The 23,024-nt window shown below is 40.1% G+C and overlaps 1 protein-coding gene across 1 annotated transcript in view; it reads right to left on the bottom strand.

Moving 5' to 3' along the window:
- Positions 1–6,915: 6,915 nt before the first annotated feature.
- nuf2 (UF2 component of NDC80 kinetochore complex) overlaps positions 6,916–23,024 on the bottom strand; it is a 36,312-nt gene continuing 20,203 nt past the window's right edge. The window contains exons 9-14 of the mRNA XM_060829699.1: positions 22,223–22,285; positions 15,613–15,750; positions 14,380–14,523; positions 12,953–13,128; positions 12,218–12,353; positions 6,916–8,125 (exon numbers count right to left, since the gene is read on the bottom strand). Coding sequence (XP_060685682.1) covers positions 7,994–8,125; positions 12,218–12,353; positions 12,953–13,128; positions 14,380–14,523; positions 15,613–15,750; positions 22,223–22,285 — 789 coding nt within the window. The 3' untranslated portion in view covers positions 6,916–7,993. The remainder of the gene's footprint in view (positions 8,126–12,217; positions 12,354–12,952; positions 13,129–14,379; positions 14,524–15,612; positions 15,751–22,222; positions 22,286–23,024) is intronic.

The following is a 23,024-nucleotide window of genomic DNA, read 5'->3' as shown; positions in this document are numbered from 1 at the left end:
AGCAGACTGATGGCATAACTGTGTGGAACTCAGAAGGAGTGGGCAGTGAGGTTTAAAGGAGCACTAAGAGTGGAGAGGTCCCAGAACAGGACAGTTCAGTGATGGAGTTACACAGGAGTCTGGAGCAGTGGCATTAAAGGTAAAATAAGTTGCAAGCATGGAAGGTCTCAGAACCGGACAGACTGGTGACAACAGTGACTTTAAAAAGACTAATGAATGTGGACAGGGCCCAGAAACAAACAGGCCAGTAGTGGAGCTCCTTCAAACAAATTAAGTGTGATATCACCGAAGATTGGCAATTGATGTGTATTTCTCACTTGTCATTTCGGACTGGATATTGAATTAGTTTAAGACTCCAAGTATAACTTATAAACTTCATAGATAATTAATATTTTAGAATTTCAAAACTAAATTCCTTTGCTTGATAGAATAATGGGCTCTAGCTGTTTCTCTGATCCATATTCTATTTTGTTATGACTAAGAAAGTCTTGCTCATGATTTGCACTTCCTGCATGCTGTGAGAAATCCTAGATGTTCCCCAGTAGTCTGGGTAGCCATGGGTGCAGGAGATGTCTCCAACAGTTTTATCTTGAGATCCAGGATTTGGGAATTGAGTGGCAGCTGGAGGCACAGCTGTGCATTCAAGACGTTGAGAGGTTCGTGAATAACACATTTCAGGGCAAAATCAGTCTGCATATTAAGGAGATGCAGGCAGAAGGAGAATGGGTGAACACCAGTCAGAAGGAGGGGACCAGGCAGGCTACAAGCGAGTTCAATAACTCTTTTCTAAACCATTTCTAGACTATGGTAATGGTTCCTCAGTAGAGGTCAGCCAAAACCACAGCCATGGTACTATTAACCTGAAGAATAAAATAGATAAGCTGAGGACACAGATAGCCAGGTGGGAGTATAAAATAATTTCTATAATGTTTTGAAGAGGTGACAAAATTGATTGATGAGGGAAGGGATGTAGATGTCATATATGTTGACTTTAGGAAAGCGTTTGATAAGGTAGACTGATGAAGAAGGTGAAGTCACATGGGGTCCAGGGTGTTCTAGCTAGATGGATAGAGAACTAGTTGGGTAGCAGGAGACAGATAGTAGTGGAAGGGAGCTTATCAAAGTGGAGACCTGTGACCAGTGGTGTCCCACAGGAATCTGTGCTGGGACCACTGTTTTTTGTGATAAACATAAATGATTTGGAGGAAAGTGTAGGTTGCCTCATTAGCAAGTTTGCAGGTGACACTAAGATTGCTGCAGTAGCAGATAATGAATGGGGCTGTTCGAGAATACATCAGAATATAAATATATTGGAGACTTGGGCAGAGAAACAGCAGATAGAGTTCAATGCAGACAAATACAAGATGATGCATTTTGGAAGATGCAATTCCAGAGCAAACTGTGTAGTTGATGGAAAACTCCTGGGGAAAATTGATGTATAGAGAGATATGGGTGTTCAGGTCTATTGTTCACTGAAGGTGGCAATGTAGGTCAGTACAGTGGTCAAAACGACATATGGCATGCTTTGCTTTCCTTCATCAGGTGGGGTATTGAGTACAAGAATTGGCAGGTCATGTCACAATTGTATAAGACTTTGGTTCAGCCACATTTGAAATACTGCATACAGTTCTGGTTGCCACGTTAACAAAAGGACATAGATGCTGCCTGGTTTCGAGGGTGCTAGTTATAGGGAGAGGTTGAGTAGATTAGGATTATTTTCAGTGGAAAGAAGGCAGTTGAGGGGTGATCTGATTAAGGCCTACAAAATCATAAGAGGTGTAGGCAAGGTGGATAGTAAGAAACTTTTTCCCCAGAGTAGAGGACTCAATTACCAGGGGTCACAAGTTCTAAGAGAGAGGGGAAAATTTTAGGGAAGATATGAGTGGAAAGTTCTTTACGCAGAGGGTGGTGGGTGCCTGGAATGCATTACCAGTGGAGGTGGTTGGGGTTGGAATGATAGCATCATTTAAATGTGTCTAGACAGATACATTAATGGGCAGGGAGCAAAGGGACACAGATCCTTAGAAACTAGATGGCAGATAGAGGATATGGATCAGTACAGGTTTGGAGGGCTGAAGGGCCTGTTCTTCTGCTGTAATGTTCTTTGTTCTTTATGACCGAGACTTGACTAAAAGATGGGCAGCTCAACATTCTTGTGTACAGAATACTCAGATGATATAGGGGTATGGAAGAGAAGGGAGGGAGCTTGCAATATTGATCAAGGAATAAATTACAGCAGTGAGGCGAGATGGTATATTAGAATGATAATGAAATGAAGCCACATGGACAGAAATTTTTAAAAGGGGACAAAGTGTGTATTATAGACACCTAAACATTAAGGGGAAAAATTGGGGATTAAGTATGTCAACAAATTTCACAAAAGTGCAAGATTAGTAATACTAGGGGATCTTTAACCACCCGAATTTTAACTGGAATAGTTTTAGAATGTGAGGTAGGGAGGAAGCAATGTTCTTAAACTGCATCCGAGAGAATGTTTTTAGCCTGTACACAGAAAGCCTAACAAAGGAGGGAGCAGTTCTGAATCTAATATTCAGCAAAGAGTCCAAGCAGGTGGAAAGCACATAGGTTGGGGAGTATTTTGGAGATAGTGACCATGACTGAAGTTAAATTTAAGTTAGTTATGCAAAAGGATATGGAATGGCCAAGAATAAAACCAAAATTAAATGGTAACCTCCCCCCACTGAAAGGTTAATTTTATTAAGGTATGGTTTGGCTGGGCTCAATTTCCATTTGCTCAAAAGATGTTTCATAACATATCAGAACTGGTCAATTAGGAAAATAAAAAAATCTCTCCAAAAGGAGTTTTTATTTTTAATTCACTCATGGGACATGCTGGCTAGCCCAGTATTTATTGCTTATGCCTAATCCCCTTCAGGTGTTATTGAGTTGCCTTTTTGAACTGCCACAGTCCATGTGCTATAGGTCGACCCACAATGCTAAAGCAGGGAAAAGGACTGGAGATGTGCTTGATAAAATGATACGATTTGGCTTAAGTCAACTAGAAGTAGCTACTTGCAGATAAAATTATGTCATAGCAGTAGATGCAATTTAGGGAGGAGAATACAAGAGCAATGCCAATCGATTCCTGTAAAGACACAGGATGGGAGCAAGATCGGAGAACTCGGGAGAGCAATGAAGATTAGCATTAATAATTTTAAAAAAGTGTAACTTTGACAGAACAGAGGACTCAATATGGCACAGACGCTAAAAAAATATAAAATACTTAAGAACTGCATAAAACCCTGGAGTACTCATACAGTTTGAGTCACATTAGAGAGGATGCAGAGGAGGTTTACCAGGAAGTTATGTGTTAGAGGATCTAAATTGTCTGGGAAATTACATAGGCAGAGGCTTGTTTTCCTTACAGCAGTAAAGGTTGAAAGGGGGATACTGCTAGAGGTGCATAAGATTATGGGCTGCATACAGATAGCATGGAAAAAGAGTCAATGACCAATGGGTACAGATTTAAGGGAAGAGGTAAGCAAAGAGGAGAGTGGAGGAAGACATTTTTAACTGAGGGTGGTAGGAGCCTGGAATTTACTGTCTGAAAGGATGGTTCAGTCAGAAACTCTCAAAATACTTAGGCAGTATTTAGATATTCACTTGTATTGTCACTGCATCCAGGGCTTTGTGACAAGAGCTGGAAAATGAATTTAATGGAATCAGGCTTTTATTGACCAACGGCCTCTTTCTGTCCTGTAAATATCTGAGTTGACCTCCAATTGCTTTGTTCTCAGAGGAAGAGAATTTGCATAAATGTTTTACTGCATTGACTGTAACCCAATTATTACAGTCATAGAGATGTACAGCATGGAAAAAGATCCCTCCACCAACTCATCCATGCTGACCAGGTATCATAAATTAATCTAGTGCCATTTATCTGCATGTGGCCCATATCCTTCCAACCCCTTCAGATTCATTTATCCATCCATATGCCTTTTAAATGTTGTAATTGTAAGTCTTCACCACTTCTTCTGGCAGCTCATTCCATATACGCACCACCCTTTGCATGAAAAAGTTGCCCCCTCAGTCCCTTTTACATCTTTCCCCTCTCACCATAAACTTATATCCTGTAGTTCTGGACTCCCCCACCTCCAGGAAAAGACCTTGTCTAATTATCCTATCCATGCCCGTCATAATTTTGTAAACCTCTATAAAGGTCACTCCTCAGCCTCCGACGCTCCGGTTTCCTCCCACAGTCCAAAGATGTGCAGTTCAGGTGAGTTGGCCACACTAAATTGCCCGTAGTGTTAGGTAAGGGGTAAATGTAGGGGTATGGGTGGATTGCACTTTGGCGGGTCGGTGTGGACTTGTTGGGCTGAAGGGCCTGTTTCCACACTGTAAAGTAATCTAATCTAAAAAACAGCCCCAGCCTGTTCAGCCTCTCCATGTAGCTCAAATCCTCCAACCCTGGCAACATCCTTGTAAATCTTTTCTGAACACTTTCAAGTTTCACAACATCCTTCTGATAGGAGGGAGACCAGAAGAGCACACAGTATTCCAAAACCGCCCAAACCAACGTCCTGTACAGACGCAGCATGACCTCCCAATTCCTACACTCCATGCTCTAACCAATAAACGAAAGCATACTAAACGCCTTCTTCACTTATCTATTAACCTGAGACTTCACTTTCAAAGAACTACAAACCTGCACTCCAAGATCTCTTTGTTCAACAACACTTGGTGGGCAGCACGGTGGCACAGTGGTTAGCACTGCTGCCTCACAGTGCCCGAGACCCGGGTTCAATTCCCGACTCAGGTGACAGACTGTGTGGAGTTTGCACATTCTCCCCGAGTCTGCATGGGTTTCCTCCGGGTGCTCCGGTTTCCTCCCACAGTCCAAAGATGTGCGGGTCAGGTGAATTGGTCATGCTAAATTGCCCGTAGTGTTAGGTAAGGGGTAAACGTAGGGGTATGGGTGGGTTGCGCTTCGGCGGGTCGGTGTGGACTTGTTGGGCCGAAGGGCCTGTTTCCACACTGTAAGTAATCTAATCTAACTTCCCAGAATCTTACCTTTAAGTGCACAAGTCCTGCCCAAAGTACAGCACCTCATATTTATCTAAATTAAACTCCATCCGCCACTCATCAGCCCATTTGTCCATCTGATCAAGATCCTGTTGTCCTCTGAAGTAACCTTCTTCCCCGTCCACTACACCTCAATTTTGGTGTCATCTGCAAACTTACTAACTATACCTCCTATGTTTACACCCAAATTATTTATGTAAATGATGAAACCAATGGACCAAGCACCAATCCTTATGGCATACCACTGGTCACAGGCCTCCTGTCCGAAAGGCAACCATCCACCACAACCCTGTCTTCTACCTTCAAGCCACTTCTGCATCCAAATGGCTAGTTCTTCCTGTATTCCACGTGATCTAACCATGCTAACCAGACTACCATGAGCAGCCTTGTCAAAAGCCCTACTGAAGTCCATATAGGTCACATCCACCGCTCTGTTCTCATCAATCCTCTCATCTTCAAGAAACTCAATTTAGTGAGACATTATTTCCCTCACACAAAGCGTTGCTGACTATCCCTAAACAGTCCTTGCATTTCCAAATACATGGAAGTCCTGTCCCTAAGGATTCTCTCCAATATCTTGCCTACCATCGATGTCAGACTCATTAGTCTAGAGTTTCCTGGCTTGTCCTTACCACCTTTCTTAAAAAGTGGCACACATTAGCCAACCTCCAAGTCTTTTGGCACCTCACCTGTGACTATCGATGAGACAAATATCCCAGCAAGAGGCCCAGCAATCATTTTCCCACCTTCCCAGAGTTCTAGGGGACACATGATCAGGTCCTGGTGATTTATCCACCCTAATGTGTGGCTGCCTTTTACAATTTTTTTTACTATTGCTAGTTATTGTCTGATTAACTTCTAGAGTGATATTATTACCTCCCTCTGGAGCAGGTGGAATTTGAACCTGGCCTCCTTCTTTGCATGTTTGTTCTTTGCCACAAGTGCCTTCTTTTCTATTATTGCTGTACTATATATTACACGGCATACACAGAACACCAATCAATCGTTTACTGCCTTATCTCCCTTTCTCTGAAAAACTTTTCATTGGGCCTGTGGATTTCTTAAGTTTTCTTTTACTGACCCTTTTTTTAAAAAAAGCACACAGAGTAACATAAGTTATTTTGGCTTCAGGACAGTGATTTGGAGATGGAGGGTCACAGACAGTACTGCAATGTCAGAGGTTAAGTTTGGAGGGCAATGGGAAGGGCTGCACTTTGGGAGAGGGACAAATGGGGGAAAAATGAGAACCGGTTTGAGAGCAAGCAGGCATTTGGAAAATGAGTGCAAATACACTTATTTGATCAGCATGAGACTCTCAGACTAAGTGGGTGGAAATGAAGGCCACCAAGTATTTACAAGTGAGTAAACAAACAAGACTGTTAATATATAACTAGGATAGGTTGGCATCAGGGAGGGTAATGAAAAGCCAAGCTGGTCGTTCCCCAGCATCAACACACTGACTTACATGTAATGGCTTCTGCCAATCCTTTCCCCACTATTACTTTGTTCTTCTGAAATAGTGGGGTATTTTGGCAACTAGGATTGTACACTGAGTTTTTATTCCCAGCAAAGCAGTACAAGGGTATGTGTTCACATATTTGCACAATATTGTTAGGTATTTGTTGTGTCACTTGATATTGCAAGTTGCTTTTGAGATCTAAGGCAGAAGGGGACTCAGATGTATTGTGTCAATCTGTTCTGTTGACCAGGGCTCTCAGTCACAGAAAAATAAAAGAAATCCTGGAGACTCTGAACTTTGTTTTGAGACAAACTCCAGTCTTTCCAAAGCCTGGGGTAAACCTGCCAAATGCTGAGCTTTAGTGTGCCAGGTAGGGAGTAAATGAAGCTTTTAAGAGATTAACACATTGAGAAATGTACTAACAGTTTATTATGCTGAGCAGAATGTATGAGTCAAGATTAGACATTCATGGCAGAGACAAGTTTGGAAAACTTATGGGGATTGTACACTAATTTTGTTTCACCACTGTTAGGGAGCATCTTGGGATGTTTTATAACATTAAACATGCTGTATAAACAAAAGTTACGATTTCTGAGTGAACGTTGGACCACAGTGCAGCAAAGTATGGCTCTAGTTCCCATGTTGCAAAAACAACAATGAAAGACAGGAGAAAGTATTGTGAAGACTTTCAGGATGTTACCAGAATTGAAAGAATTATTCCATAAGAGTAAGTTGTGAAGGCAATTGCTTTTGCTCCCTGCTCACAAATAAAATTCACAGAGAGCCTTCAAAAAAAGCCTTAAAAATTACAAGAGGCACTGATGGTGAAAAACTACTTTCATCTGTGGGACAGTTCCAAAAGTAGGCCATAAAAATAACTAGCAAATAAAGAATTTGTGTACTGTAACTTTTTTCAGCAAAGTAAATGGAGAACTTGCTTGCCACAAGCAATGATAAGAGCACATTATGGGGATGATAATAGTATTTACAAGGTGGCTCATTGCATAGAAGAAAAAAGAAAAAAAATAGCGTGGGTGGGTGGCACAGAGAAAAAGTGCAATCTTTAATATTTCCTGCCGGGATTTGAAAGTGAATAAGAATTAATTCAGTTCTCAGAATAAAGGACACAAATAGCAAATCATTTTCTGGAATATACATCCTTTCTTTCACCATGGGTAAGTGTTCCAAAGCAATGTTATCCTTAATATAAATTTGCTGATAGCACCTTAATGATATAGTTATTAACTTCAGTGCAGCTCATTTAAAAATATACATAATGCATTGTAAGAAATTATGCTTTCCTCAGTACTTTTTAATAAAGCTACATATAAAATAGTTCAAACAGTGACAAACATACTAGCTTAGACTCAAAAACAATGTAAAATGCTTAAGAATAATTGTCTTTTGTTAAGAAAAAAAAAGCTGACAGGAGAAGGATTACCAAGATCAGAGATCTACAAGGATTTGAAGTGAACTGCAGTTTAGGTTTCAAATTCTTTCACTCATGGCTTTCTCAAGTTCTGCCATTTGCTTATGTCCTTCAAACGTAGCCTTCTGTGTCACGACAGCCAACCGTTCATGATATTGTTCCAGATCAGCCAGCAGCTTGGAGTACAGATTCTGTTAGTAGATAAATCAAGAACACAACTCAAACTTTAATCCAATTACTGTGCATCATCTTTCCCTTCAGAACATTCTTCTGTTACTCATATCATTGCATTACTAGGGTAAGGAAGCTGAGTGAGGTGGCATGTATTTTTCTCTCTATCAGCACCACCACGAACCACGAACATAGTGGGGAAAGAATTGGCAGAAGCCATTCCATGTAGGTCAGTGTGTTGATGCTGGTAAAGTGTGGTACACATTACCACACTGAGTGGAGGGCATGAATGTTGAAGATAGTGGATGGGTAGAGCTTTTTGAGTGTTATTGGGGCTGCATTCATCCAGGCAAGTAGGAGTATTTCATTAAGCTCCTACCGTACCTGTAGATAGTGAATAGACTTTGGGGAGTCAGGCAATGATTTACTGCCACAAAATTCCTAGCTTCTGACCTACTTTTCTGTTCAGTATTTATTAATGTAGTCCAGTTCAGTTTCTGAATTGTAGTCTCCGAGAAGCAGTAATGAAGATTGCTATCAGTAATGACAATGCCATTGAATGTCAAGGGAGATGGTTAGATTCTCTCTTGCTAGAGATGATGGTCATTGCCTGGCAGTTATGTGCCACAAATGTTACTGGACACAACAGCGAAAATCAGAATGCTGCATTTGGACACAGACTGCTTCATTGTCTGATAAATAGCAAATGATGCAATTGTCGACAAACATTCCCACTTCTGATGTCATGATGGAGGGAAGGCCAGCATGATGAAGTGGCTGAAGATGTCTGGGCCCAGGACATACTGAGGAACACCTTCAGAGATGACTTCGAACCAGGATGACTGACCTCCAACACAAACATCTCTCTTTGTACGAAGCATAACTCCATGCAATACAGAGTTTTTGCCCTTACTTGCATTGACTGCTGCTTATCTAGAACTCATTCATGCCACACTTAATCAAATGTTGCCTTGATGTCACTTGTGTAGCAGAGAGGCTTAGGAGCGAAATTTTGGAGCAGCTTGGGCTCAGCACTGAAGATACACGTATCAATGAGGAAGCAATTAAAAGCCAATACTCAAACAACCAGAATTCGAACAATATATATTTGAGGATAAAGGCCAGTGAAGAGTCTGTATGGCACAAATATAGCCTCTTTCTGGTCTGAAATGATTGCACACTAAACCACATTTGTAAAATTGAAACAAATACAATTTTAAAGAAATGTGTTCAAAGTAAAAGTATGAATAACTCACTCCTGTTGAAAATGATGGTCCCCATAAATTTTTTAGCTTAGCTCAATTTGTACTTTTAGTTCACACTTTGGTTCACAAATATTAGAGCATCCAGCTAAAATTAAAAAACAAAGTGTGCAAAACATAAACTCTGTCAAAATGTTGAAAGCCTTCCTAATAGGGTTAACTCTTGAAGATCCTTCCAAGCAGCTTAAATGATGAATTTAGAGAAAGTGCAAAACTTGACCTACTGTTGGGAAAAAAGGCAGGGCAGGTGACTGAGGTGTCAGCGGGGGAGCACTTTGGGGCCAGTGACCATAATTCTATTTGTTTTAAAATAGTGATGGAAAAGGATAGACCAGATCTAAAAGATGAAGTTCTAAATTGGAGAAAGGTCAATTTTGATGGTATTAGGCAAGAACTTTCAAAAGCTGATTGGAGGCAGATGTTTGCAGATAAAGGGACGGCTGGAAAATGGGAAACCTTCAGAAAGGAGATAACAAGAATCCAGAGAAAGTATATTCCTGTCAGGGTGAAAGGAAAGGCTGATAGGTGTAGGGAATGCGGGATGACTAAAGAACTTGAGGGTTTGGTTAAGAAAAAGAAGGAGCATATGTCAGGTATAGAAAGGATAGATTGAGTGAGTCCTTAGAAGAGTATAAAGAAAGTTAGGAGTATACTTAAGAGGGAAATCACGAGGGCAAAACAGGGACATGAGATAACTTTGGCAACTATAATTAAGGAGAATCCAAAGGGTTTTTACAAATATATTAAAGGGGAAAATTGTAACTAGGGAGAGAATAGGGCCCCTCAAAGATCAGCAAGGTGGCTTTGTGTGGAGCCACAGAAAATGGGGGAGATACTAAATGAATATTTTGCATCAATATTTACTGTGGAAAAGGATATGGAAGATATAGACTGCAGGGAAATAGATGGTGACATCTTGCAAAATGTCCAGATTAGTGAGGAGGATGTGCTAGATGTCTTGAAACGGTTAAAAAGTGGATATATTCCCAGGACCTGATCAGGTGTACCCGAGAACTCTGTGGGAAGCCAGAGAAGTGATTGCTGGGCCTCTTGCTGAGATATATGTATCATCGATAGTCACAGGTGAGGTGCCAGAAGATTGGAGGTTGGCAAACGTGGTGCCAATTTTTAAGAAAGGCGGTAAAGAAAAGCCAGGGACTTATAGACCAGTGAGCCTGACCTTGGTGGTAGGCAAGTTGTTGGAGGGAATCTTGAGCGACAGGATGTACACATATTTGGAAAGGTAAGGACTGATTCGGGATAGTCAACATGGCTTTGTGCATGGGAGATCATGTCTCAAACTTGATTGAGGTTTTTGAAGAAGTAACAAAGGAGATTGATGAGGCAGAGCAGTAGATGTGATCTATATGGACTTCAGTAAGACATTCAACAAGGTGCCCTATGGGAGACTGATTAGCAAGGTTAGATCTCATGGAATACAGGGGAAACTAGCCATTTTGCTATATAACTGGCTCAAAAGTAGAAGAGAAAAGCATGGTGGTGGAGGATTGTTTTTCAGACTGGAGGCCTGTGACCAATGGAGTCTCTCAAGGATCGGTGCTGGGCCCTCTACTTTTTGTCATTTACATAAATGATTTGGATGCGAGCATAAGAGGTACAGTTAGTAAGTTTGCAGATGACACTAAAATTGGAGGTGTAGTGGACAGCGAAGAGGGTTACCTCAGATTACAACAGGATCTGGACCAGGTGGGCCAATGGGCTGAGAAGTGGCAGATGGAATTTAATTGAGATAAATGCGAGGTGCTGCATTTTGGGAAAGCAAATCTTAGCAGGACTTATACACGTAATGGTAAGGTCCTAGGGAGCGTTGCTGAACAAAGAGACCTTGGAATGCAGAAGCATAGTTCCTTGAAAGTGGAGTCACAGGTAGATAGTAGTGAAGAGTGTTTGGTATGCTTTCCTTTATTGGTCAGAGTATTGCGTACAGGAGTTGGGAGGTCATCTTGCGGCTGAACAGGACATTGGTTAGGCCACTGTTGGAATATTGTGTGCAATTCTAGTCTCCTTCCTATCGGAAAGTTGTTGTGAAACTTGAAAGGGTTCAGAAAAGATTTACAAGGATGTTGCCAGGATTGGAGGATCTGAGCTACAGGGAGAGGCTGAACAGGCTGGGGCTGTTTTCCCTGGAGCGTCAGAGGCTGAGGGGTGACCTAATAGAGGTTTACAAAATTATGAGGGGCATGGATCGGATAAATAGACAAAGTCGTTTCCCTGGGGTCGGGGAGTCCAGAACTAGAGGGAGTAGGTTTAGGGTGAGAAGGGAAAGATATAAAAGAGACCTCAGGGGCAGCTTTTTCACACAGAGGTCAGAACGTGTATGGAATGAGCCACCAGAGGATGTGGTGGAGGCTGGTACAATTGCAACATTTAAGAAGCATTTGGATGGGTATATGAATAAGAAGGGTTTGGAAAGATATGGGCCGGGTGCTAGCAGGTGGGACTAGATTAGATTGGGATATCTGGTCGGCATGGGCGGGTTGGACCAAAGGGTCTGTTTCCATGCTGTACATCTCTATGACTCTATCATTCTTCAAGATTACATTAAATCCAATGTACTCCTGACACCCCAAAGTAGGAAAGACAAAGACAACTCTAATCCCTAGAATAGAAACAGACATTTTGGGCAACATGCGTTGTTTCCCTCCTGCATTATATAATATTGCCCTCAAATGGCCAATTGCCATTTCAATTAAGAAAGATTAAGCAAGTAAATCAATGTCTTAATATAATACAAAGCACTGCTGGTTCAGATGAGTAAACATCTTTAAAACAGAAGCTTTATCTTTGTATGATAGTTTACGGCCTGTTCATCACAGTGCTATGACATACCTGACATTCTGATTCATCTTTAGCACAGCTGTCTTGCAATGCTTGGCTTTTCGTCAGATATTGTTGACGTTCACTAGTAATTTGTGCAATCTTCTCAGACACCTCCTGGCTACGCTGCTTAAACATATCAAACTCCCTATTAAAAAAACAACAAAAGAATTGAATTCTACATTACAATATTTTTTCAAACAAAACTAATAAATATACATTCCTTAATTACCCAGACGTTTGGTTTACAAGATGAACAGACAGAATATGCCCTCCCATTGAGATGAACAACAGCTACAATAAAGCTCCAACTCAAGTTTACAGATTGTGTTCTGGACAGCCAAGACTTCAGGTATCGACTGAAAGCACAAGACAGATGTCAAACGCACCAAACACGAACAGGTGAAGGTCAAAAAAAAAATCAGTTTCCATACTTGAATAAAACAAAATTTCTCGTTCTGCCTAGACTCATGAACTTTTCTACGTTAACAATGCATAAATATATTTATGCAAATAGATAACCAAATGTTCAGTGACAAGTTAAAGATGAAAACTGACAGAATAAGAAAATGTCAAAGAGTTTTGTTTTCTCAATTGCTGTATAGATTGATAAAGCATTATTTTCATTCTGAGTACTGTGACCATTCTGTCAACAAGATTATTTGATGAGCTTTGAAAACTATGGCCTAGAATTATCTCCAATCCCAATTCAAAAATCTAAAATACTCAGTCATTAAGTTGACATACGTGGCTACTGAATCAAGGTCGTGCTCCCTAGCTTCTTGTTTCTTATGCCTCTGCATCTGTAGCTTATCCTGTTTTTCAAGCTTTGAGCTCAGAATCCTTTTCAATCGAGTTTCTTCTGTCTGTATGTTTTTTAGTTCCATTTGCTTTCTCTCTAGTTCATTTTCTTCATTCCAAATCTGTAGAAGAGTCAAAGGAAAAATGTAGCCCTGTATATTAGTTGCTTTCACTTTTGAGTGATGAAAGTTCAGAAACTTTAACAGCTCTAACTGAAGTGAACAAATTAGTAGACTGTTGTAAGTTCTAAAAGTATATCAAAAAAGTAGCTTTCATATACAGTCTTGGTTTAATGAAGAATTTTCACAAAGAAGCGCATGAATAACATTAACCTAGCAAGAGAGGAACCAGAAAGTACCTTGGCTCTTTGGGCCATTACCATTGGCAAATTCTCCTGGCAACTTCCAAGAGTATTCTTTGAAGACAGCTCTATTTTTAAATGCACAAAATCTCAATAAAATCTCAGAACAATGGCCAATTTTGGGATCCACAGATTAGAAAACAATATGGAGGCTTTAGTGCAGGTCTAATGAAGATTCACTATCAGATATGAATGAATCTTAAGTCAAGCCTGAAAAATTCACACCTTTTCAATTAGAACAATGCCTATTAGAAGTAACATGATGGAAATATTTAAGATTATGAAACCATGGGCCAAACAGATAAAGCAACTGTTTCCAGTACTTATGGAGCCGAGAACAAGAATAAATACAATAACTTTAGAACAGTAGGTACAAGAAATATCTTCAGAATTGCCCTTCCATTAATCTTGCTTTTACATGCTAAACTAAGCATTTACTTGAATCTGCTATTTGCCTCAACTACATTGAGGTAGCAAATTCCACATTCTCAGGTGAAAGGCGTTTATCCCGAACACCCTTTTGGACATAATGGTGACAATTTAACATTCCTGGTCCCTAGTTTTCGACTCTGCTTCAAACAGAAACATATTCTCTAAATCTAACCCATAAATTCATTCATAAAACATTTTGAAATCAGTCCTCAGACTACCCTTAAAGAGACAATCCCCCAGCCGTTATTGTTCTCACCGATAGTTCCAATCTATCGATTCTACTTTGATCCTTGCAATTTCTCCTGCACTTCTAGATCCATTTAATAGAGTCCAGAACTGTGCGTAATTGTACATAATAAAAACCTCGTATACCTGTCTCTCAAACAAACTTTATAAATCACTCAAATCCAAAGCTCACCAACTTCAAACTGGAGAAAACCTGTCTGTCTATCTATACACTCAACAGCACAATTTTTACACACAATCTGAATACAATTGTAAAGTCATTGAGGATTAGCAAAAGCTTTTTAAAATATTATATTGCATAAATATTTTGCTAAACTTAGCGGAATATATTTACCTCAGTATTTGTGCTGCTTATAAGGTCAGAGCCAGTCTGGCATTGTTGCAATAAACTGCAGTAAGTTTCCAGTTCTTTGTTTTGGAAATTGGTAAGACTTGCCAACTTGTCCTGAAGCTCCATTGTTCTATCATTTTTCTTTTGCTATCAAATACACACAAAACTGAATTACAATGTGCTAAATTATTGTTGTTAGCAAGACAGATCTGCTGGTAATGACCTTGCCGAGTGTTTGCTGACATTATTCAGGACGCAGGAATAATGTAAACCTGCAGGACAAGAGATACAAAGGTGAAACATATAATTCAGATTGACCCATTTTCCATTTTGTTCATCATAAATAGTGCAACGTATGAATTTAGACACGAAAAGAACTAACCAATGATGGGGCACGGATAGGATAAATAGACAAAATCTTTCCCCTGGGGGTGGGAGAGTCCAGAACTAGAGGGCATTGGTTTAGGGTGAAAGTGGAAAGATATAAAAGAGGCCGAAGGGGCAACTTTTTCACGCAGAGGGTGGTACGTGTATGGAATGAGCTGCCAGAGGAAGTGGAGGAGTCTGGTACAATTGCAACATTTAAAAAGGTATTTGGATGGGGATTTGAAAAGGAAAGGTTTGGAGGGATATGGGCCGGGTGCTGGCAGATGGGACTAGATTGGATGGGATATCTGTTCGGCATGGACGGGTTGAACCAAAAGGGCCTGTTTCCATGCTATACATCTCTATGACTCTATATTACTACATGTCCACGAATCATGACTTTAATCAAGTCGTAATTATCTGTAACTCTATTATTTTTATCTGCTAATTAAAAAGGTACTCTGTGTTTGTTTTCCATTCCAGATATGTGCTAGTTAATAACGGTCAATGCCTGAATTTCAATTACTGAAAACATAGAAATGGGCCTATTTGGAAACAAATACACATATTTCCAACCCAAAACACTGCCAAGATTATCAAAATGTAACCTAACTCTTCAGGAAAATGTTAAGTTTTGGACTAATTCAAAAGCAAAGCTGCAAGTTGAAGAAGTATTTAATAAAAAGGGTAAAAAAAACCACACACACCAATAGCACAAACCCTGTTTTAAAAGTGGGATGTTTCATCGCAAACACTATCTACTATCGTATTATTCTCATACAGCATGCATTATCCTAGTTCAAAGACCGACAAAACATCAATGGGATTCATGGTGGGGGAGACACAAAAGAGAGTAGAAAGAAAGTTTACCATGGCTTCCTTTTTCTTTTCCACTGTGTCTCTCATTGACTGTATTTCACTGTTCAGTTGTTCTGGGCATTCGACAATCAAAGGTCTGAGCTTTGCTTGGAGTTCTTTTGCATTGGCTATGTCCAATTTTAGTTGACCCTATTATTAACAGATTAAAATTAGATTAGGGACAAGACAAAAAAAAAAAAACAGGATTTACAAGTCTTTTTGAATTACCAAAATGCTGATGCTATAACAATTCAGAATTCTGCCGATTTAATATTTGATTTAATATCTGCAAAATGACACACAGCATTTCAAATAAGAGGCAAGTACACCCTTACAATTTTTAATAAACAAACCAAATGTAAAGCTAATTAATTAGACAGCAATAAAGACTTTCAACTGTTAACACACAAGATAAACTTAAAAACTTGTCACATGTTTGCACATGCAAGTGCCTGTCCATCCTCCTTGTACACAAGTAACAAAACAAAAAAAACATATGAGGCAAAAAGCAGGTAACAATATACTGGTTACCCTTATATCTATGTTTGCAAATTGGTGGACTAATTAAGGAGATAATAGCAGCACATGTGGAAAATCATAATACAATCAAGCAGAGTTAGCATGGTTTCAAGAAAGGGAAATTGTATCTGATTAATTTGTCAGAATTTTTCTCTGAAATCTCAACCAGAATGGATAGAAAGGAAACAGTAAATGTGTTATATTGGGACTTCCAGAAGTCATTTGACAAAGTACCACACAAAAGGTAAGAGCCATTGGGAGGTCACAGTTAATACAGTGAAGGTGTTACATCCGAGTGCACGCAGTATAAGGAATAAGGTAAATGAGCTTGTGGCACAGATTGAAATTGGCAGGTATGAAGTGGTGAGCATCACAGAAACGTGGCTGCAAGGGGATCAGGACTGGGAGCTGAATATTCAAGGACATACATCTTATTGAAAAGATAAGCAAGTGGGCAGAGGGGGTGAGGTTGTGTTATTAGTAAGAAATTAAATCAAATCAATAATAAGAAACAAAGTAGGGTCAAATGGTGTAGAATCTGTAGATAGAATTGAGGCACTGCAAAAGTGAAAAAAAAACAAAGTTAGAGTTATATACAGGCCTCCAAACAATAGTCAGGAGCGGAGGCACAAGACACGCCAGGAGATAGAGATGATGTGTAGGAAAGGCAAAGTTACAGTGATCATGTAGGATTTCAAGATCCAGGTGGACTGGGAAAAACAGGTTGGTAGAGGATTGTAAGAAAAGGAATTTGTGGAATGTCTACCAGCTTATGGTGGAACCCACTAGGGAACAGGCAATACTAGATTTAATATTGTACAATGAGGTAGACTTGATAAGGGAGCTTAAAGGTGAAGGAAGACTTAGGAGGCAGTAATCACAATACGATGGAATTTCCTTTCCAATTTTAAAGAGAGAAGTTAGAATCAGAGGTAATGGTATAACAGTTGAATAAAGGCAACTACAGAGGCATGAGCTGGTAGAATTGATGAAGAGAGGAGCCTAGTAGAAAACACAATGGAACAGCAGCAGGAATTTCTGGGAATAATTCAAGAGACACAGTGGAGATTCATCCCAAGGGAAAAGAAGCATAGTACAGTGAGGATGAGGCAACCATGGCAGACCAGGGAAGTCAGGGATATCATAAAAGCAAAAGAGAAAGCATATAATGTGGCGAAGGGCAGTGGGAAACCAGAGGATTGGGAAGCTTACAACAACCAAAAGAGTGCCACAATAAAAGAAATTATGATGGAGAAGATTAAATATGAAGGTAAGCTCCAGTAATATAAAAGGAAGACTGTAAGAGTTTCTTTAGATACATAAGGAGGAAAAGAGGGGCAAAAGTAGACATTGAGCTGCTACAAAATGACATTGGAGAGATAGTAGTGGGGAACAAGGAAGTGGCTGAGGAATTGAATAATTACTTCACATCAGTCTTCACGGTGGAAAACACAAGTAATATCCCAAAAATTCAAGAGGGTGAGGGGGCAGAGCTGAGCATGGTGGTCACCATCAAGGAGAAGGTGTTAGAAAAGCTGAATGGCCTGAAGTTGGATAAATCACCTGGACCAGGTGGACTACACCACAGAGATCTAAGCGATATAGCTGAAGAGATAGTGGAGGTGTTGGTAGTGATCTTTCAGAAATAGCTAAAATCATGTTCAATCCTAGAGAACTAGAAAATTGCTAAGTTAACGGTTTAAAAATTGAGCAAGGCAAATGATAGAAAATTACTGACCAATTAGCCTAACCTTGTTCGTAGGTAAGATTCTGGAATCCATTATGAAAGATGAGATTTCTGAATACTTGGAAGTGTACGGTAAAATGGGGCAAAGTCAGTACGATTTCATCAAGGGCAGATCATGCCTGACAAATCTGCTAGAATTCTTTGAGGAGATAATGAGCAGGGTAGATCAAGGAGAGCCAGTGGATGTTATCTACCTGGACGTCAAGAAAGGCTTTGATAAGGTGCCGCACAGGAGACTACTGAGTAAGATAAGGGCCCATGGTTTTAGAGATAAGGTGCTAACATGGATAAAAGTTTGGCTGCCTGGCAGAAAGTGGGGATAAAAGGGTCTTTCTCAGGATGGCAGCCAGTGACAAGTGGTGTTCTGCAAGAGTCAGTGTTGGGACCGCAACTTTTCACTTTATATTTTAACGATCTCGATGAAGGAGCTGAGGGCATGCTGGGCAAGTTTGCAGATGATACAAAAATAGGTAGAAGGACAGGTAGCATTGAGGAGGCGGGGAAACTGCAGAAGGATTTGGACAGGTTAGGAGACTGGGCAAAGTAGCAGATGGAGTACAAGATTGGAAAGTGTGAGGTCATGTGAGGAAGAAGAGAGACATGCACTATTTTCTAAATGGGAAGAACATTCAGAAGTTTGAAGTACAAAAAGACTTGGGAGTTTTAGTCCAGAATTCTCTCAAGGTAAACTTGCAGGTTGAGTTAGTAGTTAGGAAGGCAAACGCTATTGTGGCTTTTATTTTCAGAGGATTTGAATATAAAAGCTGGGATATAATTCGGGGGCTCTGGTCAGACCATATTTGGAGTATTGTGCACAGTTTTGAGCCCTATATCTCAGGAAGGATGTATTGGCCCTAAAGCGTGTTCAGAGGAGTTTCACAATATTAATCCCAGCAATGAAAGGCTTAACATATGAGGAATGTTTGAGGACTCTGGGTCTATATGGCATGGCATTTAGAAGGATGAGGGGGGTAATGGGCAGCATGGTGGCTCAGTGGTTAGCACTGCAGCCTCACAGCGCCAGGGACCCAGGTTTGATTCTAGCCTCAGGTCACTGTCAGTGTGGAATTTGCACATTCTCCCTGAGTCTGCATGGGTTTCCTCCGAGTGCTCCAGTTTCCTCCCACAATCCAAAGATATGCAGATTAGGAGGATTGGCCTCGCTAAATTACCCATTATGTTGGGTGCATTAGTCAGGGGAAATGGAGAGAGGTAAGGGAATGGGTCTGATTGGGTTACTATGGAGGTTAGACGTGAACTTGCTGGTCTGAATGGCCTGTTTCCACACTGTAAGGATTCTAAGTAAAATCTAATTAAGATTACAGAGAAATTATGGGCCTGGATAGTGTGGATATTGTGAAGATATTGCCATCAAGAGGAGAGACAAGGACCCAAAGACACTGCCTTAGTAAACTAAAGACCTTTTAGAATGGAGGTTAGGAGAAAGTTCTTCAGCCAGAGTGGTGAATCTATGCAATTCAATGCCATAGAAGACTGTGGAGGCCTGGCCATTGAGTATATTTAAGATGGAGAGAGATAGGTTCTTGATTATCAAGGGTTACGGAGAGAAACTGGGAGAATGGCATTGAGAAACTTTGCAGCCATGTCTGAATGACAGAGCAGATTCGATGGGCTGAACAGCCTAATTTCTGCTCCTATATCTTGTGGTCTTATATATTAAGATAAATACCAAATTGGCTAATAGGCAGGAAACAGTAAGTGGGGATAAAAGATTCTTTTCCAGGTTGGAAACCTATTGCCACTAGGGCTCCACAAGGATCAGTGTTGGCACAGCTACTGTTTACAATAGGTATTAATGACTTGGAGGAATGAAACAAGTGTACTATAACTAAATGTGCAGACAGCACAAAAATAGGTGGGTACGCAACTTGTGGTAGGGACGCAAATATGCATACTACAATCCAATCCACTCTATAAGTTTACTCTTGATCATCAGTAAAGTGATGGAAGGTGTTATTTACAAGGCTATCAAGCACCTCCAACTCAGAAATAACCTGACGCTCAGTTTGGTTCTGCCACGGACACTCAGCCCCTGACCTTATTACAGTTTTGGTTCAAACATGTGAAAAAGAGCTAAATTCCAGAGGTGAGGTGACCGTGACAACCATTGACATCAAGGCTGCATTCAACCAAGAATGGCAGCAAGGACCCCTAGCAAAACTGGAATCAATGTATATTGGGGGAACTGTTGGAGTCATGCTGGACACATAGGAAGATGCTGTGGTTGTTGGAGGTCAGTCATCTCAGTCCTAGGGCATCACTGCAGGAGTTCCTCAGGTAGTATTTTAAGCCCAACCACCTTCAACTGCTTAATGACCTTCTCTCTATTATAAAGTCAGAAGTGGGGTTGTTCATGATGATTGCATAATGTTCATCACCACTTGCGGCTCCTCAGACACTGAGGTAGTCCATCTTCAAATGCACAATCGGGACAATATCCAGGCTTGGGCTAACGATCGGCAATTATCATTTGCACCACACAAATGCCAGGAATGACCATTTTCAATAACAGACAAGCCAACCAAAGCCACTTAACATTCAATGGTGCTACCATTACTGAATTCTTGACTATGAACATTGTTGGAGTTACAATTGACCAGAAACTAAACTGGACCAGCCACATAAATACAGTGGCTACAAAAGCAGGTCAGAGGTTAAGAATACTCCACCAGGAAACTCAACTCCCAACTCCCAAAGCCTTTCCACCATCTAGAAGAAACAATTCAGGAATGTGATGGAATACTCCAGACTTGTGTGAATTGGTGCAGCTTCAACACCATCTAGGACAATGCAGCCCACTTGATTTGCACTACATCCACAAGCATCCATTCCCTCCACCACTACACTCAGTAGTAGCAGTATGTACTGCAGAAATTCACCAATGATTCTTAGATAACACATTCCATACCCATAACTACTTCTATCTAGAAGGACATGGCAGCAGCTACATGAGAACATAACTATCCAAATTCCTGTTCAAGCCACTCACCATCCTAACTTTGAAATAAATCACTGCTCCTTTACTGACATGCCATCAAGTTGCCTTGCTAAGAGCATTGTGGGTGAAACAAGGACCACCACTTTCTGAAGGGCAATAAACACTGGACAGCCACATGTTCACGTCTCAAGTGAATTAAATCAAAACTCCGTAGAGGTATTGACAGGTTAAGTAGATGGGCAAAAATCTGGCAAATGGTGTATAATGTGGGGAAACGCAAAACTGTTCATTTTGGAAGGGAGAACAAAGAATAGAATAGAGGAAATAAAGAAATACAGTAAAAATCTGCAACACAAGCACAATTGGGGGTATTTGTACACAAAAAGAAAGCTAGCACACGGGTCCACCAGGTAATCAGGGCGGCTAATGAAAAGTTGGCTCTTATTTCAAGAGGGCTGGAGTACAAGAATACAGCTGTCTTACTGTAATTGGATACAATGCTGTTAAGATCACATCTGGAGAACTGAGAGCAGCTTTGGTGTTCTTATTTAAGGAAGGATATTATTTCACCGAGGAAGTTCAGAGAAGATTCACTAAGATGATCCCTGGTATGGAGGGATTGACTTATGAGCAAAGTTTATGACTCTCCTTATTGGAGGTTTGAAGGATAAAAAGTGATCTCACAGAAATGTACAGAATTCTTAAGGAGCTTGACAGAGTGAACGCTAAGAGGATGGTTTCCTTTTGGGAAGAGTCTAGGACCAGAGGATATTGTCTCATATTAAAAGGGCACAAATTTACTCCTAAGATAAAGACGTATTTTTTTTCTTTCAGTTGGTTGCGTCTCTTTGAAACTTTTAGCCAGAGAGACTGTGCTTCTTTAAGGCTGATAAAGATAATCGATCAGTTGGGGAATTAAGAGTTACAGAGAAAGGGCAGAAAAGTGGATGGTAGGAATGTCAAATCAGCCTTAATCCTATTAAATGGCAGAGCAGGCTAGAAAGGGACTGAATAGCCTACTCTTGTTTCTATTCCTTGTCGTCTTATTGTGGTCATCAGTACCATCACAGCAAACTGGTAGATATGTTGCCATTTTCTTTAAAGTGGTTGTTCAGCTTCTCCTACAGATAAAGATTCACATTTCACTGGGAATACATCAAGTTACACAACAAGAAGGAGCAGAAATTGAAAGGTAGAATAAAATATTTGTAGGTATGGGAATGAGAAAACAAGGCAAGATCACAAGCAAGTGAGCATGATAGCATTTTGTGGGTCTTACAAGTTGTTAACAATTTACTTGGAAAATTTTTATAATCTGATTCCACATACCCACTTTGAAATATAGCTATTATTTAGATATTAATATAATATTGGATCAACACTAAAAACTAACTTACCAACATTTTATTTTGCTCTGCAATTTCAGTCTTCAGTTGCGTAGTTGCATCTTGAATGGAATTCTGAATGAAATACAGAAGTTATACAGTTCCACCTATGTAATTTGAGACAGAGGTGCTTCTATGACTTCACCGAGATAATCTGTATAGATCAAATCTGACTTACAAATTTCACTGATCTAGCTAATTTTTCTGGAAATCCAACTTCAGTAGCTTCAGGTAAATCAGTCCTTTGTATGACTTTGCAAGGCAGAGCAAGGACAAGGACCAAAAGTTGTTTTAGGACCAAATGAAGACTATTAAAGACAGAGGCTAATTGCCACAGTATCAGATAAAATGGTCTCAATATGGACTACTTCTAATATATTTCAAAAGTGGCTATGGTTAATAATGACATTTAAAGTTGTTCCAGTTATGAGAGCTGATGATGACCACACACCCGGGTTAGAGAAAATGGGAAACATTTTCTGCTAGCTACTCATGTATATATTTAAACAGTTAACTGTGGTCTGTAGTCATTTCAATTAATTGGCAGGAGGTCCACAGTCTAAACATTCGATGGAATAAATCTGAGCTTAGGCATTATAGGTCGATTACTTTGATTTGATTTGTAGGGAAGGTACATCCAATCTCAACTAAAGAGGTTTCCAAATGATCATTGTGCAATTATAGAGAAGAAGTGTTTGTATATAAAGCAAAAAGATCAAATGGGAAATCTGATCACTCTTTACTGCTTAAATGTTTCCAATTGGAGTGATTATTCAGAACAGAGTAGAAAATTCAGTATCGAGAAGAAACAGCA

The sequence above is a fragment of the Hemiscyllium ocellatum genome, chromosome 9 (assembly GCF_020745735.1).
Source record: "Hemiscyllium ocellatum isolate sHemOce1 chromosome 9, sHemOce1.pat.X.cur, whole genome shotgun sequence".
NCBI classification, from domain to species: domain Eukaryota; kingdom Metazoa; phylum Chordata; class Chondrichthyes; order Orectolobiformes; family Hemiscylliidae; genus Hemiscyllium; species Hemiscyllium ocellatum.
Note: the sequence above shows the minus strand (reverse complement) of the source record. Positions and strands in the feature narration are given on the sequence as shown.